Consider the following 26054-nt stretch of genomic DNA (forward strand, 5'->3'; position numbering starts at 1 on the left):
GAAACAGCCTTGGCAGTGCTTGTGAGTCTGAGGGTCCTCTGGGACCCTTGTCCTAAGGAACAAAGGGTTTCTTGGACTTACCGCTGTGGTCAAGTGAAGGCCGTACTATTTCTTCCTCCATTACTGTATTCCCGTCAACGGTGGCTGATGTTCTCTAAAAAATGTTCTCTAAAAAATGTTTGTTTTCTTTGCAAAAGGCCAAATCTGTTTTTTAAATCTTTTTATTTTTTTAATTTTTTTTTCTGAGAGAGTTTTTCTGTGTAACAGCTCTGGCTGTCCTGGAACTCACTCTGTAGACCAGTCTGGCCTTGAACTTATAGAGATCCGCCTGCCTCTACCTCCCAAGTGCTGGGATTAAAGACGCGCACCACCACTGTCAAACTAATTTATTTATGAGTGTGGGTATTTTGTCTGCATGTATGTATGCATGCTAAATGTATGTATTGCCCACAGAGGCCAAAGCTGGCATCAGACCCTTAGAACAGGAGTTACCAGCGGCTGTTAGTGGCTACATGGATGCTGGGCCACGAATCCAGGTCCTCTGCTAGAGCAGCTAGTGCTCTTGACCACTGAGCCATCTCTCCAGGTCCTATTTTCCCCTTTTAAAAAATCCTGCATAGTATTGCATAGGCAATGTTTATTGTAGACAAACTGAAACGCTGATGTTGAAATTAGAGGTGTGGGGAGAAGCACCCCTAAAAGACAGTCTGTCACTATTTGGGTGAGTTCTTTCTCTAGCTATGTCTTACGTTTTTTTTCTCCCACTGTATAGTATATATCACTCTAAATGGGTGCAGATTTCTAGGTAGTTGGATAGATGATAGAAGAACACACACACACACACAGAGAGAGAGAGAGAGAGAGAGAGAGAGAGAGAGAGAGAGATCCTAATAATAACTGCACTCACATAGCCTGGTTTGTTTTATTTATTTAGTTTTTGCACTCAGAGCCTTGGCTATGCTAGAGAAGTGCTCTGCCACCAGGTTACATCTTCAGTCCTTTTTCGTTCCGGTTTTTGGTAAATTACCCAGACGAGCCTTGAACTTGCTATGTAGCCGAGACGGTCCTTGGCTTTTCAATCGTCCTCCTGCAGTCTCCCAGTAGCAAGGACTGTGGGAATGCATCACCATGTCTCTTGTGTGATAAGACACCCGGACAGGGCCAGGAGAGGTGGCTCACCCCTCGGTCCCGGCCCTGGGAGGCAGAGGCAGAGGCAGAGGCAGACAGAGCTCTGCAGGTTCTCCATTAGGACTTGGCCAGGAGAGGTGGCTCAGCCCTCGGTCCCGGCCCTGGGAGGCAGAGGCAGAGGCAGACAGAGCTCTGCAGGTTTTCCATTAGGACTTGGAAGAGGTGCTTTCTGCTCTTACGAGAGCGTCTGTCATTTATGTACTGTTTATGATTTATTTATCATGTGTGAGGGTTGGGGAGACACATCCTACAGCGCACATGTGGAGGCTGGAGAACAACGTTTGGAGGTCAGTTCTTTCTTTATGCACTGTAGGTCCCGGGAATTGAGCTCAGTATTAAGGGTTGTGAGGTTTGTGCCCCCTCACTGCCCCCTCCCTGGAACAGGGTCTCACTGTGTAGCCCTGGTTATCCTGGAACCCACTATGTAGACCAGGCTGGCCTCCAACTCACAGAGATAGCCTGCACCCATCTCCAGAATGCTGAGATTAAAGGTGTGCACCACAATGCCCAGCCCCTTCAAAATTTCTTTTTACTTTTTTATGAGTCAAGGTCTCATATATTTTATGAGGCTGGCCTCATGCTCGCTATGTAGTTGAAGATGATCTTGAATTCTTTTAAATTTTTTATTTGTTTTTATTGTATGTGTATGGGTGCATGTTTTATCTGTATTTAGATATATTTAAGGTACCACAAGATTCCTAGGGGCATTTATCCACTGAAACTGGATTATAGATAGTTGTGAGCCACCATATGGGTTCTGGGAACTAAACCCTTGTCCTGTGCAAGTGCAGCAAGCGCTCTCAATCCCTGAGCCATCTCTCTGACCCCCACCTCTTTTGGTTTTATATTGTTTTTTAAATTTATTTATTTTATGCATACAAATGCTCTATCTACATACATGAATGCCTCCATACCAGAAGAGGGCATCCAACCTTACTACAGATGGTTGTGAGCCACCATGTTGCTGCTGGAAATTGAACTCATGACCTCTGGAGGAAGCAACCATCTTTGAAGGCTAGTGTTCACCTGACCACGCTTGGAAATCCAGAAGCTGAAGCTGGGGAAGTAGCTCAGTCGGCAGAGTGCTTGCCTAGTACGCACAAGCCCTGGGTTCAATTGCCAGCATTTCATGAAATCAATACGCAATCCCAACATTTGGGAAGGCGCAGGGAGGAACATCGGAAGTTCACATCCAGCCTCCACCACACAGTGAGTAAGAGGCCAGCCCGGGCTGTATGAGACCATGTCTCGAAAACCCAAAATAAATGAATATAAATTAGATCGATAGATAAGTACTAGAAGAGTTACAGAGACAAAGCAGAGACTGTGGCCTTGAAGACTGGAGCAGCACCAATCTTCTGATCCTAGGGGCCGCGGCAGTACAACCGAGACTGGAAAACCATGAAGTCATAAAATCAGACTCCAGGCCTTCCGGAGCCAAAGGATATTTTAAAGGTTATGTAGTCTAACTTCCTCAGCTTAAAGAGAGGGAGCTAAGGCCCGGCAGGCTCACGACGCGGCCGTTAGTTATTCTGCATTTGGCCTAAATCTGAGAGACGTCTCTTCCTCTCTCCCCAAGGAGCCAGCCGCAGCCGTCACCCTTATCAAAGGCAGCGCGGCCCGGGAGCGCGGCTGGGAGGGTTTTGTATCTTAGCAGCAGGAGGCAGCAATGATCTCAGAGCCAAGTTCTATCTGTGCCGCTGCTTAAAAAACCATTCCACAGAACTTCTAATAGGGCTTCTTTCTAAGTGCGCCATTCTGAAGTTTGAAACCAGTGACACCGGCTGCTCAGCCTTTGAGACTCAACTTTGGTGCGAAAACCCTACATCCGTCCAGACAGCAAAAGGAAGGAAAGAATGGCTTGCAATAAAGAGCCTTTGGGGTTCCTGACTAAAGAATAAAGGGCTTCATTTTCCTAATGGGTCTGCCCTTTCCCACTGGAAAGTTATTTAAATGTTACAGCAAACAGTGTGGTGGATAAGGTATTTTCAGCCATCGTGTCCTAGAAGGACGCGTCCGCATGAAGCCTATACAAAAACTAGAAATCCTGAGACAATTAGCAGTGGACTTTGAGTTTTCACGATAATTATGAGGCCACGTGGTAAAAACAGAACTCACTTCCATCTAGCACATCTGTATTTGTGGAATACAACTCTAAGATTTCACCAGTCTGGGGCCAGGGTGTAACTCAGTGGTAGAATGCTCGCTGGCATGACTAGGCCCTAAATTCTACTCCCAAGCCTATTATTTAAAAAGGCGTTTAGATCACGTACCTCGTTCGTGTGTGTGTGTGTGTGTGTGTGTGTGTGTGTGTGTGTGTGTGTAACTGGAGCTTTTACGTGATTTTAGGAGATGGAAGAAATGAAAACTCAGAGACGTCCAGAACTACGTTTTTATTCTGGGATGGCTGTAGAGACGTGTATGTATTCGAGGACAAAGATCTGCCTGCTCAGACTCCTAGTACAAAATGTCGATGAGTAAATTAGAGGCAGGGTGAGTGTTCCAAATATTTCTTTTGCCTCAAGCTCCAACACGACTGAAAGGGGCACAAGCTGGGGTGGCAACGGAGCCAGGAAAGTGGAGTGGACCTTTTTGGATGCAGGCAGGAGAGGCCTGGGGTGGGTGTGGGGGGCCTCACAGAGGGGTTGAGCAGTCTGCCCTGTTGGTATTACAAACAATATCTCTGTTCTGCAGATATTTGGCATCCATGTTCCCCTTCTGGCTGCACAGGGCTTCTCGAGTCTGTTTTTGCTTCCCGCAACATTTTCACGTGTAAACTCAGCAGTAATGGAATGTAGTGAAAACTGCAGAACTAGAAGACAGAGGAAGGGTGGAGAAAGCACCAGACAGTAGGTGGGACACCATTGGACTAGGGAAGACAGGCCGGTGGGCACGGCCGCCGCCTGCTGGAACCCTAAGCTTCTCTCGGCTTCTGGAAGCCCCGCAGCAGAATGAAGGAAGGGCCGTGTGCGAGTCCCCAGCGTTCACTAATAGGTGCGTTTCCAGGTAGCCCATTCGCTTTGACCACTCGTAGCCCGCTCACCAGGGCAGGCTCACCGACTGTGTCAGGGGCACGTTGAGAACGGAAATAGAAAGAAAAGAAAACTCTGGGAAATCTGAGTATGTTCTGCCTAAGAAAATCCAAGTTTTCCTAACTCGTTTCAGAAGCGCTGCGAGAGTAGGGTTGGGTCACCAAAGTGTCCGCACAGGGCGGTGAGAAATGAGAAATCCGGGGCGCCTAGGTGAGGAGCAGAGCAAAGGAGGAGCAAAGAAGGGGCGTGGCCAGCGATGGAGGGGAGTGGCGCTGAGAAGATTGGCGGCGCGGCGGGGCCTGACAGCAGAGGCTAGGCGGGGCTAAAACTGGTGGGCGTGTCTGCGTCCCGCTGGGGCGGGGCGGGGCGGGGGCGGGGGCGGGCGGCTACGTCGGGAAGATGGCGTTGTGTGTGCTGAGGAACGCGGTCCGCGGAGCGGCGGCGCTGCCCAGGCTGTGAGTTCAGGTCCCCAGTCCCCGCCACGCGGCGAAGGCGAAGCACAGACCGCTGTCTTGAGCCTGCACGGGCACTCTAGCCCGCAGCCTCTGTGCCTTCCGCGCTTGACCTCTGCCAAGGTCGCTGTGGCTGCTGCCTCGCAGAGGGAGGGTTTTGCAGGGACCCGGTCGCTGGGTACAAGTGTTGCTGGATTGGCAGGGCTGTCAGCCGCCGGCACCTGATGCGCCAAGCTTTCTAGGGAGGCTCTGGAGTAGCTGAGACGCTGGCCTCCCGGACAACACACCTGTTTCCCATGTGAAGCACAGAGGGTCCCTGATGTTCGGTCCCTGTACCCACTTACTCATCTAAAGACGATTGAGGGTCCCAAAGAGCTTCTGCCAAAATTTGTTCATAAAAAACACTGACCTTTTGGGTTTTTAGATGGAAAGAGCATAATTGTTTTATATGTCTTGAGATTTTCTTTGGTTTAATATGAGAGTCTCATGTCACCAGCTTTGGAGTAAACATTTAAAAGGAATTCCAGAACTTGGGAGGCAGAGGCAGGACACAAGTTCAAGGCTACACATGTCTCCATAGCAAGTTTGAGGCCAGCCTGGTCTACATAGCAATACTAGCTGGTAAGAAAAAAACAACGACAAGCAAGATTAATAGGCTGTCACAATTCAGGCACACTCGTGTGTCAGGGACTTCCACTTTGAGAACTGCTGATGTGACCCTAGTGTGCCCATCTACTAATCACACATCTCCTTTGGTCCCCCTTACCACCTTCTGAAGAAGTAGGGTGTCCTGTTTATGATGAGGAACAGGATCAGAGAGCCCAAGTGACTGTCTCAGAGGCCCACGGAGTTATGAAGTCAAGGTTCATGATCTAGCGATTTTTACATCTTTTTTCTTGTGTTTCAAGAGTCACACCTGACCCACATGTGTGCAACCCACTTTCTCCATTATCTGTGGTTTGCACCCTGGCTTAGGAAGTCACTCTTGGAACCAGAATGGCAGATAGAGGAGTGGTCCCAGACCTGCCCAGGGGTTCCTTTTCTGAGTTGAGAAAGGGCCAGGCTCTGCGGTTTGTTCAGCACTAACCCCCTGTGCTCACCACTTGTAGTAAGGTTTTTCTTCCTCCCCATACCACGTTTTTGCACCTCTGGGTCCTGGGCTCTTTGAGCCCGATCGTGTTAAATCGGGTGGGTCTTAGTGAACACTGTCTGCCATACCTTGTTTCTGTCTGCTGGACTGAGCAGCTTTGGAGCAGTGAGCTACTTCTGGTGGTTCTGAACCATTGCTGGGCAGGCAGGGGCCATTCTAGACCTCCAGTCTTGATACCTGTTCCCAACCCTCCAACGTTTGCCCTGTTGAGTCCTTGACTGTCCTGATATCCATGTTGTAGACTGGCCATGCTGGATACATATAAATTACCCCGCCTTCAAGGGAGGGAGTGTAATTCACTTGACAGAGCCGAGAAATATAGATGGGAGTGTGAACACACACACACACACATCGTACCATACACACACACACATACACACACACACACATCGTACTACACACACACACCACACACACACACACACACACACACACTGTAACTGGAAGTTTCTATCCCACCTTTCTGCCAGTTCCCAAATAACCACTGTTTGGCCTATTAGCTCAGACCTATTACTAGCTAGCTCTTGCAACTTAAATGAACTCTTTTCTATTATTCTGTATTTTACCATGAGGCTCATAGCTTATTACCTCACATCTTGCTTCTCCAGTGGTTGCTGGCGTCTATGACTCTGCCTTCTTTCTTACTCTTTCTGTTTGGCTTTCCCTCCTAGCTATAAGCTGCGCTGCCATAGTCCAAAGCAGCTTCTTTATTAACCAATGGTAATAAGACATATTCACAGCATACAGAGGGGCATCCCACATCACCACACACATATACACACATCACACATACATCACACACACCACAGACACATACCACACACATGCAAACAAACACAAGCATACACACACAGAAGCATAATACACATATACACATACACACCACACACACATATAACCTATAAAAATTGATATATAGAAGCTGGGCAGTGGTGGCCCACTCCTTTAATCCCAGCACTTGGGAGGTAAAGACAGGTAAATCTCTGTGAGTTCGAGACCAACCTGGTCTACAGAGCTAGTTCTAGAATAGCCAAGGCTATACAAAGAAACCCCGTCTTCAAAAACAAAAACAAAACAAAATAGAAAAATTGTTATATAGAAACATTTGTAAACATTTATCAAACCACACACGAATTCTTACCGTCTCCAGCTGTAATGCTTTACTAAAGGAACCAGTCTACCACTTCCCAGGCTTGTTTGTAAACCCCACTCCTAAGAAACCTGGCTCCTGCTGTCTGCCATGTATTCCTCTAACTGTACGCCTTGGCGAGCATTTGCTGCATTTTCACACCATGGAGAGGAAGCCGTCTACTTGAGGACAGTGCCCATTTTCTCTCCAGCCCTACGGCTCCACTTATTTCTGGAATCACTTGGGTTAGCACCTTACCCTCAGCCCTTTTGTGCATTTGTGTGCAGTCAGGTGCTTTTTCAGATTCTGTATTCTCCCCAAGTATCTTCCACTCGAGAAATGATTTAGTTTTTACGTTTACTTTGTTTATTGTGTGCTGTGTTTATGTGTGGCGGTCAGAGGACAACTTTCAGGAGTTGATTCTCTTCCACCATAGGCTCCAGGGATAAAAGTCAGGTTGTCAAACCCACATAAAATATACTTTTATTGCTGATCCGTCCCGTCATAGAATTGGAACAATATGGTGTACAGTCCTTCCTTTTACTTAATATGTGTGTAAAATTCCTTTATGTCTCTCATGACTTAATGACTCATTTCTTTTTACTGCCAAATAATATTCCATTGTATGCTATGTCACAGCTGACTTATACATTCTTCTTTTTATTATTATTATTATCAGTTGAAGAACATTCTGGTTTCTTCTGATTTTTGTTGACCGTGCCTAAGCCCTCGCTCTATATTTGTGTTCAGGTTTATGTACGAATATGCTTACCTAGGAATGTGACTGTTGAGTTGTTTGGGAAGATGGTGTTTAGCTATGTACGAAAGCGCATTGTTTTACCGGTGTACGAGAGGCCCATTGCTTTGCAAACTCATCATTTGTCTTTGTTGGTAGAGCGCTTCCAGCTGCTCTAGTGGGTGTGCAGTTGTAGTATCTTGTTTTCAGTTTGCTTGTGTCAATGGTTAAAGGGCATCCAGCTGTTCTGAAACCTCCTCAAATGATGCTGGGGTGGTTTGCGTGAAAATGACCCCATGAGCTCAGATGTTTGAATGCTTGGTCCCCAGTTGGTGGAACAGTTCGGAGAAGATTAGGAGATGTGGCCTTTTGGAGGAGGTACGTCACTGTGGTCGAACTTTTGTGCAATTCCAAATGCTGGTTTGCCGTCTGTGTATATCCTTTGTAAATTTGTTCAACTCCTTTGCCGACTTCTGAATTGGGTTGCGTGTGAGTCTGTGATAGAACAAGATATGTGTATTTAGTTTTGGTCCCTGTTTCCTGGAACAGAGCCCTAAGCCACTGGACTCTCCAGGGTGACTTGAGTATCTCGGGGCCCTACTGGGTTTCAGGATGTGGGTCTTCTCAGAAAACCCACAGCGTGATTAGAGGCCCTGAACTTTAAAGTGGGTCTGTGCTGGTGTTTTATCAGCTTGGCACAGCTAGAGCTTCCTGAGAAGAGGGAACCACAGTTGTCGCTACAAGATTGGCCTGTGGGCATTTTCTTAACTAACAATTCATGTGGGTGAGTGGTACCACCCAGGACAGGTTGTATAAGACATCTGTGTGGGGCTGGAGAGATGGCTCAGCGGTTAAGAGCACTGGCTGCTCTTGCAGAAGACCTGAATTCAATTCCCTGCAACCAACATGGTGGCTTACAGCTATCTGTAATGAGATCTGGTGCCCTCTTCTGGCAGGCAAGTGTACATGCAGGCTGAACACTGTATACGTAATAAATACACAAATCTAAAAAAAGAAAAAAGAAAAAAAAGAAAGAAAGCTGTCCAAACAATCCAGGGGGAACAAGCCAGTAAGCAGCACGCCTTCATGGCTCCGTCCCAGTTCCTGTCTTGAGTTCCCTCAGCAGTGGAGTGTGAGAGTTTTAGAAGTTTAACTCCATCCCCAAGTTGCTTTTGGTTATGATATTTTATGACTGCCATATAAAACCTAGCTAAAACACTAGCTATAGCCCATGGGAAATGTGTCACCCCCCCACCTCTGGGCGAGTGAAGACTGAGTTGATTCTAAGTGACCAGTGAGGTGATCAATCACGTCTGTGCAAGGATGCATCCATCAAAATCCGAAAGGCCGGGGTTTGGAGAGCATCCAGATTGCTGAACACATGCAGCTTTCTGGAGGGAGGTGTACTTAAGAGAGGGCACAGAAGCTCCCGCCCCTCCCCCACACCCTGCCCCGTGCATCCTTCCATCTAGCCGTTCATCTGGATCCTTTCGAATGTCTCTTATAGTAGCCAGTTTCCAAGAGTTCTGTGAGCTGTCGTAGCAAATGAGTCACATCTAAAGAGTGGAGTCTTAGGACCCTGACTCAGGGCCGGTCGGTTAGAAACGCAAGACAAACACCCAGGGCCTGTCGGTTAGAAACGCAAGACAAACACCCTTAGCTTTTGTTTGCTTCTGAAGGAGGGCAACATGAGGAACTGAGCCCTAAGTATGTGGAGTGTGGTGGTCACTAGCTCGAGCTGGAAAACGTCAGAGTCGAGTTAAAGGATATCTTAGTGTCTGCAGGGGGAGTGGTTTGCTGTTAGATAGGGCGGGGGAGGGGAGAGGCTTGTTTTAGAGTTTTCCCACAAGCCCTCAGAATTCCCACACGACTCTGTTCTCGGACCATGTTCCAACGGCTTCTATGTGTCTGTCTTTATTTTTCTCCGTTTGCTGGCATCATTGTTCTAAGTGTGTGTTACAAACTCAGTAATATATAACTATAATTTACATAAATTTATGTAGTTCAGGCTGGCCCTGAATTCATAGAGACTACCCTGCCTCTGCCTCCTAAGAGTTGAGCACTACCACAGCAGGCCAGAAATGTGGGTTTAGAAGATGCAGAGAGAAAGCCGGGGTACACTGGGCTCCTTCGGGGAGGAGCCCTTGGTTGCTAACTGTAAGACAAAACCTTTTGGCTGCCACAGAAAGCAGCGGCGGTGTGTTTGGCTCACTTTCCTTTCCTCTTGTTCTCAACAGGTTACGTTTAGAATTTTATTAGGTAATAAAGATATTATAGAGGAAATGGTATTTGTGTTTTCATATAGGTCACTTGGGTATGAATATAAATCCACTGCCATTCAAGCGGGTTCAGTTTATTTCATGTTGCTTTTATAGCTTGTTGCTGGGGTTTGAATGCACCCCTCAGAGTCATGTGTTGGGAATGAAACCAATCCCAAAGCAACAGTGTTAAGAGCGGGACCTTTAAGAGGTAATTAGGTCATGATGACTCTGCCCCATGAATGGATTGATGCTGATATTATGGGGGTGTGCTCATGATTGAGATAGATTAGTTATAGGAGTAAGTCAGGGGGGCGGGGCTGGGAATGTAGCTCGGTTGGTAAAGCGCTTGCCTCACGTGTATGAAGCCCTGGGTTCAGTCCCCAATACCACATAAACTGACCATGGTGGTACAGATTACATGTTAATACCAGTACTCCAGAGGTGGAGGCAGGAGGATTGGATGTTCAAGATCATCCTTGGTATACAGTGAGTTTAAGGCTTAGTCTGTGTAAGATCTAAATATCTAGATAGATAGTGTCAATAAATAGTTAAATAACACACAAATAAGTAAACGTGACTTCAGCTTTGCCTACCCCACGCCTTTGTTTTGGCAGCACAGGGAATTAAACTTAGGATATCAGGCATCGTGAATAGGAGATAAATGCCCTACCACTGGGCACAGCCCCAGCCAACACTTCCTTTCTTTTTATTCTTCCTCTGCCGGGGATGACTCAACAAGAAGGCACTCAGTGGGTAATGGTTGGTCTTCCTAGCCTCCACAAATGCGAGGAAGGTGATATTTGCTTTTCTTTCTTTTTCATTTTTGAGATGAGGTCTTACCATCTAAGATCGCCTTCCAATTTGTGATCCTCTGTCCTCAGACTCCTAAGGCACACGCTGGATTGCAATAAATGAACTTTTCTATGAATTACCCACCTGTGGCATTGGTTTAACAATACACAATGGACTTAGGCGCACAATTAAATAACTTTCTGAAATGATTCAGTTAATAAATGGGCCACCGAGTGAGCTTCCTTTCTTCCTTTTTTTCTCTTGTTCTCCTCCCACCAGGGTTAGATACATGTTTGTTTTATTATGTATTTTTATTTTGTTTTGTTCTTATTTTAGGATATAACCTAATAATACAGATGCTTTAGTGGTGCAGGAGAATTGTCTGTATTCTGTCAATCATGTTTTAAATAAACGCTGATTGGCCAGGCAGGAGGTGTAGGTGGGAAAACGAGACAGGAAGTGGAAATGATGCAAGGAGAGCAGGAGAATTCTGGGGAGGAGGAAGTTGATTCCTCGCACTCCTGCCCAGATCACCGAAGCAGCAGGATGTGAGCTGCCCCACTGAAAAAGGTACTGAGCCACATGGCTAAAATAGATCAGAAAAATGGGTTAATCAAGATGTGAGAGTTAGCCACTAAGAAGCCTGACCTGATGGGCCAATCAGCATTATAACTTACAGAGATCTGTGTGTGATTTTTCTCTGGGACTAAACAGCTGGGGGAACTGGGCAGGACAAAAACCCCAACAAGCAGGCCCGGCCCCTCATGTTATACTTTAGTGATGTTCTCTGTTGCCCTACATTACACACAGACAGACATAGACACACAGAGACACATACACTCACGCACAGACACACGGAGACACAGTCATACACAGATACACACACAAACACACACACAGATACACACACAAACACATACACTCACACACAGACACACAGACAGACAGACACACAGACACAGACACACACACACACACACACACACACACACACACACACACGTTTTGCTCCTGAGCCATTGCCCCAGCCCATCCTTTAGAGTTCTCTTTCTGATTACTGTAGAAAACAGACTATCACGTATTGCATGTGTGCGTGTGTGTGTGCATGTAACCACGGTTGTTTGTTTAGTCTGTTCCCAAATTTTCTTTCTTGGGAAATGCAGGGGGAGGGAAATGCTTCTCTCTTCAGATTTCTTAAGATTCCTGAAGCTTCTGATGTGTGAGCTTGCAGGTTCAAAGCCTGTGTTCTTTGCAGCCTTTTGGTGCCTGCTGTCAATCACCATCTAGAAGGTGTTGCTCTGGACTGCAGGCTGCCTTGTAGCACTTACCTGCCTCTCCCTCAGATTAGCAGGCCCATACTTGAAATAATAAGCTCAGAATGTCTTATGAGTTACAAAGCTGGCAGTAGCTGCATACAAAGAACCCTGCACTCTGGCTGTTGGCCTGGGCTGGCACTCTGACTTGCCAGGCAACTACCCAGTAGGCCATGTCTTACTCTTAGCTAAGCTTTTAAGATCCACAGAGATCCAGACTAGGGGACATTTGCGGAAGCAGGAGGACTGGGCCAGCGACTTAGGCCGGAACAGGCTTGAGGCAGTGAGCTCCACACTAGGAGTGCTGACTGACCTCCAAGAACACGAAGTGACCAACGGGGTAACTAGAACCGTGGCATTGACTGTACCACAGGAACAACCACCTGAGCCTTGGATCCACTGGCATGTAGAAGATTAATAACCAGAGTCATAGACAGCCCCAACTATACCAATTAGAGGAAAAAGTGAATAGATAAGGTAAGAACACACACAGCACCACAAAGAGCAACACGACATCAGTAAAATCTAGAGACCCTACAACAGCAAGACTTTAACAACCAAATATAGATGAAACAAAAGAAAATGACCTAAAAAATAACTTCAGGAGAATGTTTGAGACTCTTAAAGAGAAAATGAAAAATTCCCTCAAAGAAATGGAGGGAAAGACAAATAAAAAATTGGAAGATATCAGCAAATCCCTTAAAGAAAACCAAGAAAAAGCAATCAAGCATATGAAAGAAACTATTCAAGACTTGAAAACTGAAAAAGAGACAATAAAGAAAACACAAGCTGAGGGAATTATAGAAATATAAATCATGAGAAAACGATCATGAACCACAAATGCAAGCATGAACAGAAAAATACAAGAGATAGAAGAGAGAATCTCAAGCGCTGAAGATGCAATGGAGGAAAATAGACTCATCAGTCAAAGAAAACATTAAATCTAACAAAAGCTTAACACAAAATATCCAGGAAATATGGGGCATCATGAAATGACCAAATCTAAGAATAATAGGTATAGAAGAAGGAGAAGTTCAACTCAAAAGCACAGAAAATATATTTAACAAAATCATAGAAGAAAACTTTCCCAACCTAGAGAAAGATATGCCTATGAAGATACAAGAAGCTTACAGAACACCAAATAGACTGGATCAAAAAAAAAAAAAAGTTCCCTTGCCACATAATAATTAAAACACTAAACATATAGAGTAAAGAAAGAGTATTAAGAGCTGCAAAGGAAAAAGGACAAGTAACATATCAAGGCAGACCTATCAGAATTACACCTGACTTCTCATTGGAGACAATGAAAGCCAGAAGGTCGTGCTTAAGCGTTATGCAGACATTAAGAGACCACAGATGCCAGCCCAGACTACTATACCCAGCAAAACTTTCAATCACCATAGGAGGACAAAACAAGATATTCCATGACAAAACCAGATTTAACAAATACCTAGCCACAAACCCAGCCCTACACAAAGTACTAGAAGGAAAACTCCAACCCAAGGAAATTGGCTGCATCCATATAAACACAGACAATTGATGATCTCACAGCAGCAAATCCCAAAGAAGAGAAACACACACACACACAAATTAAAATCACTAACAACGTAAACTAAATTACCAGGAAATAGCAATCCCTGGTCATTAATATCCTTTAATATAAATGGACTCAACTCACCTATAAAAAGACACAGGTCTTTTTAAATCCGTCCTCTGCTGCATACAAGAAACACACCTCAACCTCAAAGACAGACATTGCCTCAGAGTAAAGGGTTGGGAAAAAATTTCCAATCAAATGGACCTAAGAAACAAGCTGGTGTAGCTATCTTAAAATCTAACAAAATATACTTCAAACTAAAATCAATCAAAAGAGACAAAGAAGGGCATTTCTTATTAGTCACAGGAAACTATCAAGAGGAAATCTCAATACTGAGCATCTATGCCCCAAATACAAGGGCACCCTCATATGTAAAAGAAATACTTCTATAGCTTAAATCATACATTAAACACCATACACTAATAGTGGGAGACTTTGACACTCACCTCTCACCACTGGATAGGTCAGACAAAAAATTAACAGAGAAATAAGGGAACTAACAGATGTTATGACTCAAATGGACTTAACATACATCTATAGAATATTCCATCCAAACATAAAAGAATATACCTTTTTCTCAGCATCTCGTGGAACTTTCTTAAAAGTTGACCACATACTCGGTAACAAGACAAACCTCAACAGATACAAAAAAAATTTCAAATAACTCCATGTATCTTATCAGATCATCATGACTTAAACCTAGAATTCAATAGCAATACAATTTCCAGAAAGCCCACAAACACATGGAAATTAAACAATGCTCACCTGAATCATCAATGGGTCAAGGAAGAAATAAAGGGAGAAATTAAAGACTTCCTGAAATTCAGTGAAAATGACCAAACAACATACCCAAATTTATGGGACACAATGAAAGCAGTGTTAAGAGGCAAGTTCATAGCACTAAACACCTGCATAAAGAAGCTGGAAAAATCCCACACTCGTGAATAACAGAACATTTGAAAACTTTAGAACAAAAAGAAGCAAACTCACCCAAGAGAACTAGATGACAGGAAATAATCAATTGAGAGTTGAAATCAACAAAATAGAAACAAAGAAAACAATACAAAGGGGGGCTGGAGAAATGGCTCAGTGGTTAAGTGCACTGACTGCTTTTCCAAAGGTCCTAAGTTCAATTCCCAGCACCCATATGATGGCTCACAACCATCTGTAATGAGATTTGGTTCCCTCTTCTGGCCTGCAGGCAAAACACTGTATACATAATAAATAAATAAATCTTTTTTTAAAAAAGAAAGAAAACAATACAAAGAATCAATGAGACAAAGATTTGGTTCTTTGAGAAAATTAACAAGATAGACAAACCTTTATCCAAACTAAACAAAAGGCAGAGAGAGAATATCCAAATTAACAAAATCAGAGATGAAAAGGGCGACATAATAAGAGACACGGAGGAAATACAGAGAATCATCAGGTCATATTTAGAAAACCTGTACTCCACAAAATTGGAAAACTTAAAGGAAATGGACAACTTTCTGGATAAATATCACTTACCAAAATTAAATCAAGACCAAATAAGCAAATTAAACATACCTATAACTGCTAAAGTAATAGAAACAGTCATCAAAAGTCTCCCAACCAAAAAAAGCCCAGGACCAGATGGTTTCAGCTCAGAATTCTAAAAGATTTTCAAAGAAGAACTAATACCAATACTCCTCAAATTATTCCACACAATAGAAACAGAGGGAACATTGCCAAACTCTATTTATGAGACTACAATTTTCCTGATACCCAAACCACAGAAAGACATTACTAAGAAAGAGAATTAATAAGACCAGTCTCATTCATGAACATTGGTGCAAAAAATATTAAATAAAATATTGGCAAATTGAATCCAAGAACACATCAGAACCATCACCCACCATGATCAAGTCGGTTTCATTCCAGAGATGCAGGGATGGTTCAACATATGAAAATCTGTCAACATAATCTACCGTATAAACAAACTGAAAAATAAAAATCACATTATCATCTCATTAGATACCAATAAAGCTTTCAACATCCCTTCATGATAAAGGTTTTGAAGAGAGCAGGGATACAAGGAACATACCTAAACATAATAAAGGCAATATCCAGCAAGCCAACAGCCAACATCAAACTAAGTGGAGAGAAACTCCCAGCAATCCCACTGAAATCAGAAAAAGACAAGGTTGTCCACTCTCTCCATATCTATTCAATATAGTTCTTGAGGTCCTAACTAGAGAAATAAGACAACGAAAGGAGATCAAGGGGAAACAAATTAGAAAAGAAGTCAAACTCTCACTATTTGCTAATGACATGATAGTTTACATAAGCAATCCCAAAAATTCTACCAAGGACCTTCTACAACTCAAACACTTTCAGTAATGTAGCAGGATTCAAGATTAACTAAAAAAAAAAAAATCAGTAGCCCTCCTGTACACAGGTGATAGATGGGTTGAGAAAGAAATCAGAGAATCAACACCCTTCACAATAGCCACAGATAGCATAAAATATCTCGGAGTAACTCTCACTAAACAAGTGGAAGACTTGTATGACAAGAACTTTAAATCTTTGAAGAAAGAAATTGAAGAAGACACCAGAAAGTGGAAAGATCTCCCATGCTCTTAGGTAGGTAGAATTAACATAGTAAAAATGGCAATCTTACCAAAAGCAATCTACAGATTCAGTGCAATGACCAGCAAAAAATTCTTCACAGACCTCAAAAGAACGGTACTCAACTTCATATGGAAAGGAAAAAAAAAAACCCAAACATATGGATAGCCAAAACAATCTTGTACAATAAAAGAATTTATGGAGGCATCACAATCGCTGACTTCAAACTCTACTACAGAGCTATGCTACTGAAAACAGTCTGATATTGGCATAAAAACAGAGAGGAGGATCAATGGAACCAAATTGAGGACCCGGATCTTAATTCACACACTTTTGAACACCTGATTTTTGACAAAGAAGCAAAAAATATCAAATTGTAAAAAGAAAGCATATTTAACAAATGGTGCTGGCGTAACTAGATATCAACAAGTAGAAGAATGAAAATTGACCCATGTCTATCACCATGCACAAAACTCAAGTCCAAATGGATCAAAGACCTCAACATAAAGTCAGTCACAATGAACCTCATAAAAGAGAAAGTGGGAGGTACACTTGAACGTATTGGCACAGGAGACCACTTCCTAAATCTAACCCCAGTACAACAGACACTGAAAGAAACAATTAATAAATGGGACCTCCTGAAACTGAAAAGCTTCTGTAAAGCAAAGAACATGATCAATAAGACAAAACAGCAGCCTACAAAATGGGAAAAGATCTTTACTAACCCCACATCAGACAGAGGGCTGATCTTCAAAATATACAAAGAACTCAAGAAATTGGTCATCAAAATAACAAATAATCCAATAAAAAAAATGGGGTTCAGACCTTAACATAGAACTCTCAACAGTGGAATCTAAAATGGCTGAAAGACACTTAAGGAAATGCTCAACATCCTTAGTCATCAGAGAAATGCAAATCAAAATAACTCTGAGATTTCATCTTACACCTGTAAGAATGGCCAAGATCAAAAACACTGATGACAACTTATACTGGAGAGGATGCGGGGAAAAGGGAACACTCCTCCATTGCTGGTGGGAGTGCAAACTGGTACAGCCCCTCTGGCTATCAGTGTGGCGATTTCTTAGAAAATTAGGAAACAACCTTCCTCAAGACCCAGCAATACCACTTTTGGGTCTATAGCCAAAGGATGCTCAATTGTGCCACAAGGACATGTGTTCAACTATATTCATAGCAGCATTGTTTGTCACAGCCAGAACCTGGAAACAACCTAAATGCTCCTCGACCGAAGAATGGATAAGGGAAATGTGGTACATTTACACAATGGAGTACTACACAGCTGAAAAAAAATGACATCTTGAAATTTGCAGGTAAATGGATGGAGCTAGAAAACATCATTTTGAGTAAGGTAACCCAGACACAGAAAGACAATTATCACATGTACTCACTCATAAGTGGTTTTTAAACACAAGGTAAAGAAAACCAACCTACAAATCACAACTGCAGAGAACCTAGACAACAATGAGGATGCTAAGAGAGACACACATGAATCTAATCTACATGGGAAGTAGAAAAAGACAAGATCTTCTGAGTAAATTGGGGCCATGGGGACCTTGGGAAAGGGTTGAAGGGGAGGGGAGAGATAGGGAGGGGATCAGAGAAAAATGTAGAGCTCAAATATATATATATATATTTTCCTTGGAGGCCCCCATTAATAATAAAGAGCCAAAAGTAAATGTCTCGGTAGTTTTAAGAAGCACTCTGCATGCTGCTGGGAGTGGCTGGTGTTCTGCAAGTGGCCGTAGGACACTTCAGATATTGACTCCTGGTACCTTCCAGTACTGAAAACTTTAAATGACAATTGCTCTCCACTTTATTATCCCACAGTTCCTCCACGAGAGCCACATTTAATTTGTTCACTTTTTTTTAAATTTTTTTTTAATATTTTTTATGGTTTATTTAGCTTTATTTTATGTGCATTGGTGTGAAGGTGTCAGATCCCCCGGAACTGGGTTTTCAGACAGTTGTGAGCTGCCATGTGGGTGCTGGGAATTGAACCCGGGTCCTCTGGAAGAGCAGTCAGTGCTCTTAACCGCTGAGCCATCTCTCCAGCCCCAATTTGTTCACTTTTTAAGAGTTACAATTCTTAGTTATTTGTGTGTATCTGTGTGAGTCATGTGCACAGGTGCTGATGGGAGAGCTCAGGCGTAGAGGTCAGAGGTTAACCCTTGGGAGTCATTTCTCTTTTCCTACCATGTACGTTCTTGGGAGTGAACTTAGGCCACCAATTTGTAGGCAAACATGTTTAGCATGTTTATGTACTGACTATCTTGATGGCTTTCTCTTTTTAAATGATATTTCAACAATTTAGTATGTGTGTGTCTCTGTGTGGTGTGGGTATGATTGTGGTGTGTGTAGTATTTGTGTCTGTTTTGTGTGTTGAGTGTCTGTGGTGTGAGTGTGTGTGTAGTGTGTGGTGTATGTGTGTGTGAGGTGTGTGTGAGGGTGTGTGGTGTGTGTGTATGGTATGGGTGGGTGTGGTATGAGTGTGTGGTGTGTCTATGTGTGTGGTGTTATGTGTCTGTGTGTGTGGTGTGAATGAGTACGTGGTGTGTATATGTCTGTGTGGTGTGTATATGTGTGTGAGTATGGTGTGAGTGTGTGTGTATAGAGTGGGTGGGTGTGGTATGAGTGTGTGTCTGTGTGGTGTGTATGTGGTGTGAATGAGTTATGTGGTGTGTATGTCTCTATGTGGTGTGTGTATGTGTCTGTGTGCGTGGTGTGTGTGTGTGTATTTGTGTGGTGTGTGTATATGTCTGTGCGTGGTGTGTGTGTGTGTATTTGTGTGGTGTGTGTATATGTCTGTGTGTGGTGTGTGTGTGTGTCTGCGTGGTATGTGTGTGTGTGTGTCTGTGTGGTGTGTGTATGTGTCTGTGTCTGTGTGCATCTGAACACCTACACTGGAACACTTTTGAAAATAAGAGGCTAGTTTGCAGGAGTGGCTTCTGTATTTCCATGTGGGTGGGTGGGGGCGTTGGACTCAGGTCAACAGGCTTGGCGGTGAATCCCGGTACCTACCGAGCCATCTTACCAGCTCAAGCCACAGTCTGGTTGCAGACTGCGTTTCCTGTTTAACTCAGTTCTAATTGAGGTACCAAACACCTGCAGTCTCATCACTGGGAAGTTAGAAACAGGATCAGGAGTTCGAGATCAACCTAGCACAGGGTGAGCCTGCGGCAAGCTTGGACTGCATGAGGTCCTGTCTCAGAAACAAACAACGGAACGGAACCGTTCTTTATTTCTAAAATGGCTTCCTTCCCCTTTCATATGTGCCCCTCTGTAGACCTTTTTATACGAGTCTTTAAAACATCGTCAGGCACATACGTTACTCCTATGGTTAGAAGCTACAGAGGCTTGTGTAAAGTTATCTTGTCTTCTTATCTAATCCCACACTGGCCTTTGTGAGCAGACTGACGTGCTCACATTAGTTTTGGGTCCAAACTAAAAGTTTAACATAAAAAAAAAAAAAAAAAATGAAGTCCCCAGCCCCCACTCCAAGTGTAGTTCATTGCTAAGACACTGGAGGGCGCTCTAGCAACGGGAGATGTAGCGGATCTCTGCAGTCGTGGGCCGCGCCCTCGCAAACAGGCTGCTTTTCTTAAGATAGGGAAGAGGTTTTTCTGTTCGTTCTTTGAGACAAACGAAAGACACACGGAGGGGAGAGGAATGGGTTTACACTGACCTGTAAGTGGTCCGCTTAAATTTTAAGCCTTAAAAGTTGATAAGAGATTTAAGTTGCCCTTGGTATTCCAGGACCTTCCCTCTAGGGTCCTGGGCTGCCCGCTGTGCCATGTGCGAGCCTGGTTCATTTCGCTCCTTAGGTCTCAGCTCACACCAATCAGGGAGGTCTTCCATGACTTTCGTGTGACAAAGCCCCACAGCCCAGCATCCTCCACTGCTGCCTCTACCCTATCCTGCCTCGCTTTCCCCATCACTTCCTCATTCAGAAGTATCAGGTGTTTATTTCTTGATTGTCTGTTTGACCTCCCTCCAGGACACAAATATCCACAACATCAGGGATGTAGCCTGCTTATTCTGTTGCTTTTAAAACTCCCAAAACTACAAAGTGACATTCCGTTGTTAGAAAAGCATTTGCTGGATTAGGCATAAAGTTGAGTTGGACTGCTTGCCTGGTGGGTTTGACGGTTTGGATCAGCTGCGTCTACTACCCATGTGAATCAGGAACACGGGGGCTTTACTGAGTGTTCCGGTGGCGCGCCTAGTACTGTGGGCCATGAAGAAGCCTCTCCGTGCATCTTCGCTGCGCCCAGCTTTGATATGCACACATCAAAAATCCTCTTCCCCTGCTTTCCCACCTCCTGTGTGCAGGGGTTCAGTGGGTTACCTCACCTTGCACCCTGCTCATCCAACCACATGCAGCTGTCCAACCACACACTCCTGGGAGCACACTCAGCCGTCCAACCACACACTCCTCAGGGCACACAATGCTCTGACCACTGCTTTGCTCACGTTCTCGCTGTCTTGGAACTGTGTTCCTCTTTCATGCCCCTTGTTTCTGCTGCCTTCTCCTGGCAGCCATATTTCTGGCCTTCAAAGGCCCCTGCTTTGTAGGTGGCCCACGCCTTTAACCCCAGCACTCGGGAGGCAGAGGCAGGTGGGTCTCTGAGTTTGAGGCCAGACTGGTCTACAGAGCGAGTTCCAGGACAACCAGGACTACATAGAGAGACCCCCATCTCAAAGAAAAAATAAGAAATCTTTAAAAATGTATCTCATCTGTCATCTAGATTTGGTTCTGCCACCACAGTGGTCTTTGAATATTGTTGTCTTGGGGGGCTCCTTTCTGCTAGAGTGTGTATCAGTATTTAGTTCTTTTGTTAATCTTTCGTCAGCTGATGGACGCTTGAATCTTTTCTGCCATGTGGCATTTGTGAATAGTGCTGTTTGGGACATTCATTTACCCAAGGTTACTCAAAGTTATTTGAGTAACTTTCAAATTGTTTAGCCCTGTTTGTTTGTTTGTTTTTTTGAGGTAGAGTCTTATCTAGCCCAGGCTGGCCTCAATCTTAGAGTACACCTGAAGACAGCCTTGAATTTCTGATTCTCCAACATCCAACTCCCAGGCTAGAATTTCAGGTGTGCACTACCATGCCCGGTCCCAGTTGTGCCTCACACATCGTAGGTGGACCCCTCTTGACTGAGAGGCCTTTTGGGGTGTGTGTGTAGAAGTGGAATTCCTGGGTCATGTGGCACCTTTGGGAATAACTCATGAGGAACCATCCAACGCTTGTTCACTTCGGCTCCACTGTCCGTCATTACCCACAATGCACTGCGGTCCAGGCCTCTCCATCCTCAGTAGGTCTTTCTACTTCCTCCTGTCTCATAAAGCTGTTCTGGCTGCTGTGAGGTGAGAGCACCATGCTGTTTCTCCAAATCACTCATAAATGCACGCCGGTTCATCCCTCTGCGCCTCCTGTGTTCTCCCGCTGCACCCGTGACAACCCTTCCCCCACCCCACCCCACCCTTAGCTCTTGAGCGTGCGCAGTCTTGCCTTTAGGCCCTTCACACCCTGCCCCTTCCGTCCTCCTCGCGCTCCACTCGCAGGTCTCCTCCTTCCCGAAGCTAGACCGTGGCCTTTGAGGTCTGGGATGGCAGGGTTCACATCCAGTGTCCGCTTGGACTGGAAGAAGCACCGGATGGTGGCTGTGGTGTCTGCGCACGAGAAGAGGCTGGAGAGATGGCCCAGCGGTTAAGATGGCTGTTCTTCCAATAGGATGCGGGTTTAATTCCCAATACCCACATGGTGGCTCACAACCATCTCTAAACCAGCTCCAGAAAAACTGATGCCCTCTGGCCTCTGTGAGCGGTGCACAGACACACAGACAGACACAACATACACATAAAATAAATAAACAAATGAAGCCTGATTAAAAATCAACAGAACGTTCATACTCAAAGGGAAACTAGACACCTACTTAAAAGCACCACCCTTGGGGCAAGTCCTCCCCTCCCCTCCACTCCCATCTCTCTCCCCTCAGCGTCCCACTCTGCCTCACTCCAAGGTTTACCCTGAGGTGCGAATTGTGCCTTTCCTTCTTATATTGGCTCTTCTCTGTATAGTGGAAACTCAGGGTTCACCCCTTCCTACCTGTGCCTAGTACAGTGCCAGGCACACAATGGGCACCGGTACAAGAATTCTTGAATGAACACCTCCTTGTATGGCCACAGTAAGCAGAATTCGTTACTAATTCGGTTCAACGAGAAGGGGGAGAGGCAAACTTTCTGTGTGTGAGTGTGGGTGTCTGTATGTTTCCCTAGATTATAGATTTGTCTAAACATTCCTGGTAATTTAAGATGTCAAATCTGAAGTTTCTTTCTTGGCTTGAGTTCTTGAACACAGGCCAGGGCTGTTTTCAGATTCCACAGTATTCTTCCTTTTGTCAAAGAGTTTTCCAAAGAATAAATCAGAGGTCTGGACATACTACACTGTTGATCTGCACAGCTGAGCGATGGAACATTTAGAAATGCCTCATGTGGCTTACCCCAGCCCCAAGGTGTCCGAGAGGATACGCTGGCCATCTGACTCAGTGTGACCTAAGGTGCCTCCTTGTCACTCTCTCCAGCCTTCTTGTTTATTTCAGAATTTCTAGGCAGTTCTTCCGCCCTTCACGACAGGGCCCACTGGGTGTCTAGAAGGTGCACTAACAATGGCTGTGATGTGAGCTTGGTGCGTCTCAACGGCAGAGCAAGCTTTACACCGGCACTGAAAACAAAACAAAACAAAACAAAAACAACAGTCTTTCCATGGAGCCGTGTCTTAGTACGGTGGGAACAGGGTTTGCTTTCGTTGTGAGACTGCCGTTTTTGTGTGTGTGTTCACACAAGTGTGTGGGCACGCGTACATGGAGGGGTCACACACTCAGGTGTCATCCTCGGAAAGGCCCACTCACTTCCTGTGAGACAGAGGCTCTCATTGGACTCACCAATCAGGCTAAAGCCTGCTGGCCAGCAAACTCCAGGGAATGCTGAGATTCCAAGTGTGTACCACTCCATGTGGCTCCATGTGACACTTTGACGTGGGGACAGGGGATTGAACTCAGGTCCTAATGCTTGCAAGGCAGGCACTTCACAGACTGGCAACCAGCCCCTGGGGTTGTCTCCTCATTGGTTCGCCTTCTTGATTTCTGGAACGGGGCACAATGGGGAGTGTGGACAGATGACTTTGTCTGCTCCTGCTTTTGAATCCCAGCTGTGGCTGTGGAGGAGGCCTGCACTCGTGTGGGTGGCGTGGCACAGCCTGCTGGGCCCGAGGCCCCGTGTGGGCTTATGCTGTGTGTGTGATGTTCATTGGGCTGTAAGCGCACTGAGGACAGGACATCATATTGACACAGCTGTCCCCTCCCAGGACTGGGCTGAGCTGCTGCTGACCAGCCTGCCTCTGAGTCTGGCCTGGTGGCTGCAGCCAACCAGGGATCAGCAGGGATTAGCAGGTTGTAGGCTGCACAAACATCTAAGGTGTGAGAGTGGGGATCCCAGACAGCAGCCCATGGAAGGCTTTCCGAGATGGAAACGGTGCTGTTGACCCAGGTGCACGCTATTAATGAGTATCCTGTCTGGGGAGGAATTAGTGAGAATGTGAGGATTTCCAGGATTATTGTTAATGGGGGATAAGAAATTTATCTTTTCATCTTCGCAACCATATGGCTTCTTGCTTGATGTGGTTTTTCTCTCAAAGCAATTTTTAAACTTGTTATATTTCTAAGGACAGCACCTTTTTTTTAAGAACTCGTTATTGGTTTTATTGTGCAGGAGAATGAGAACAGTATTTACTTCCTAGAACAGCTTGTCACCAAACAATTCTAGAACACATCCGCAGAGAGAGCTGTTTTCAGCACGTGTCTCTTTACCATTCAGACTCTCATTCATATATTCTTTTAAAGGAAGAGAATTGAAGAGAATTGTGCCCATGTTCTGGTCACTCTTGACCAGTTGCTCAGGTGAAGAGCAATGTACAGAACCTTCTCTACCAGACACCAGAAGGCTGTGTATTTGGTGCATGGTCTCGTGTAAGATGTTTCTATCCTTTTCAACGGCTTTCTGACAGTTGTGTGTGTGTGAGCACGTGTGGGGGGGCATGTGTTTGTGAATGTGGATGTGTGTTTGTGGGTATGTATGTGTGTGTGTTTGTGATGGTGGGCACATGGGGGGCATGTATGTGTGTGTTTGTGATTGCAGGCATGTGTTTGTGGGCATGTATGTGTGTTTGTGAATGTGGGTATGTGTTTGTGGGCATGTATGTGTGTTTGTGAATGTGGGCGTGTGTTTGTGGGCATCTATGTGTGTGTTTGTGAATGTGAGCGTGTGTTTGTGGGCATGTATGGGTGTGTTTGTGAATGTGGGCATGTGGAGGGCATGTATGTGTGTGTTTGTGAATGTGGGCATGTGTGTGTATGTGTGTGTGTGTATGTACCACAGCACACATATGAAGCACAAGGACAACTTTGGGAAGTCATTTCTTACCTCCCACCTTGCTTTGTGACAGGGTCTTTTCTTGATTCTGCCTCTTCCTGAGACTAGCCTCAGACTCACTACATAAAGCCAAGGATGGTGTTAAACTTCCAGTTCTCCTACCTTCGCTTCCCACAGGCTTCTAGCCTGCCCACGGGCTTCTAGGTGTTTCTCCTGTCTTTGATTCCCATCTCACAGTGGGAGCTTTAGGCTGACAGACATGGGCTACTGTATTTGGGTCTTCCTGTGGGTCCTGAGAATCTGGATTCAACTGGTGAGCGCAAGGCAAGCACTTTATCTACTGACTGATCTCCCAGCTCCTGAGGCAGGATCTCAGGAGTATCCCAGACTGCCTATGAACTCACAGAGATCTGCCGGCCTCAGGCTCCTGAGAGCCACCCACCACTCCTGGTTAACCGCTGACCTTTCAAGTGTGGTATGAGGAGAGGAACTGTTGAAAAGAACTGGCTGTCCAGGAACCCATTTTTAGATCAGGCTGGTCTTGAACTCACATAGATCAGCTTTCCCCTGCCTCACAAGTGCTGGGACTAAAGGTGTGCGCGGCTACACCAGCTCCAATGAGTACTTCTGTCATGATTGTTTCTTAGTCTTCCTGCAGCCCACGTAGCTCCTTGGCCTGTGGTAGGTCTTAGCAGTGTTGACTAAACTGGCTACGTCGGGGCACATGACGAGAAAGAATGTCTCCATTGCTGTTCCTGTTGGTGCCCTGACCATAGTAATTTACAGGAGAAATGCTTTGTTCTGATTCACACTTTGAAAATGGTGGTCCATCATGACAAAGCCAGCAGCCAAGTTTTGAGGCTGTAGCCACATTGTACAGACAAGAAACAGAGGGGCTGGGGAGGTGGCTGAGCAGTCAAGAAGACTGGCTGCTCCAGGTGTCCCAGTTCAATTCCCAGCACACATGTGGCATCTCACAACCATGTGTAACTACAGCCCCAGGGGATCTGACACCTTCCTCTGGCCTCCGTAGGCACTACACACATCGTGTGTGTACAGTTGTCATCCATGTAGGCAAAACTCACACACATGAAAAGGCAGACGATATTTTTAAAAATTTAGAGAGAGAGAGAGAGCTATGAATGCTTGCACTTGCTTATTTTCTTTACATACAGTTCAGGTTCTCAGCCCAGAGACTAGCGCCATCCACAGTGGGCCTCCCACTCCGTTAACCTAGTTAAGATAGTCCCTCCCAGGCACGCCCAGGGGCCTGTCTCTTGGGTGTTTCCAGATGTCACAAGGTTGACAATTGAGATGAACAGTTTTGTTCTTTAAAAAATAATATGTTGGCGGGTGACTGAGGCTGGCT

At 45.1% G+C, this 26054-nt stretch overlaps 1 protein-coding gene across 5 annotated transcripts in view; it reads left to right on the forward strand.

Moving 5' to 3' along the window:
* The first annotated feature begins 4597 nt into the window (after nt 1–4597).
* The window catches only part of Clybl (citramalyl-CoA lyase), a 285431-nt gene continuing 263974 nt past the window's right edge, over nt 4598–26054 (forward strand). For all 5 annotated transcript variants that reach the window (XM_085698178.2, XM_048421903.3, XM_048421901.3 and 2 more), the window contains exon 1: nt 4598–4675. In XM_085698178.2, coding sequence (XP_085554304.1) covers nt 4620–4675 — 56 coding nt within the window. In that variant the 5' untranslated portion in view covers nt 4598–4619. The remainder of the gene's footprint in view (nt 4676–26054) is intronic.

The sequence above is a fragment of the Myodes glareolus genome, chromosome 12 (genome assembly GCF_982192425.1).
Source record: "Myodes glareolus chromosome 12, mMyoGla1.1, whole genome shotgun sequence".
Taxonomy (NCBI): domain Eukaryota; kingdom Metazoa; phylum Chordata; class Mammalia; order Rodentia; family Cricetidae; genus Myodes; species Myodes glareolus.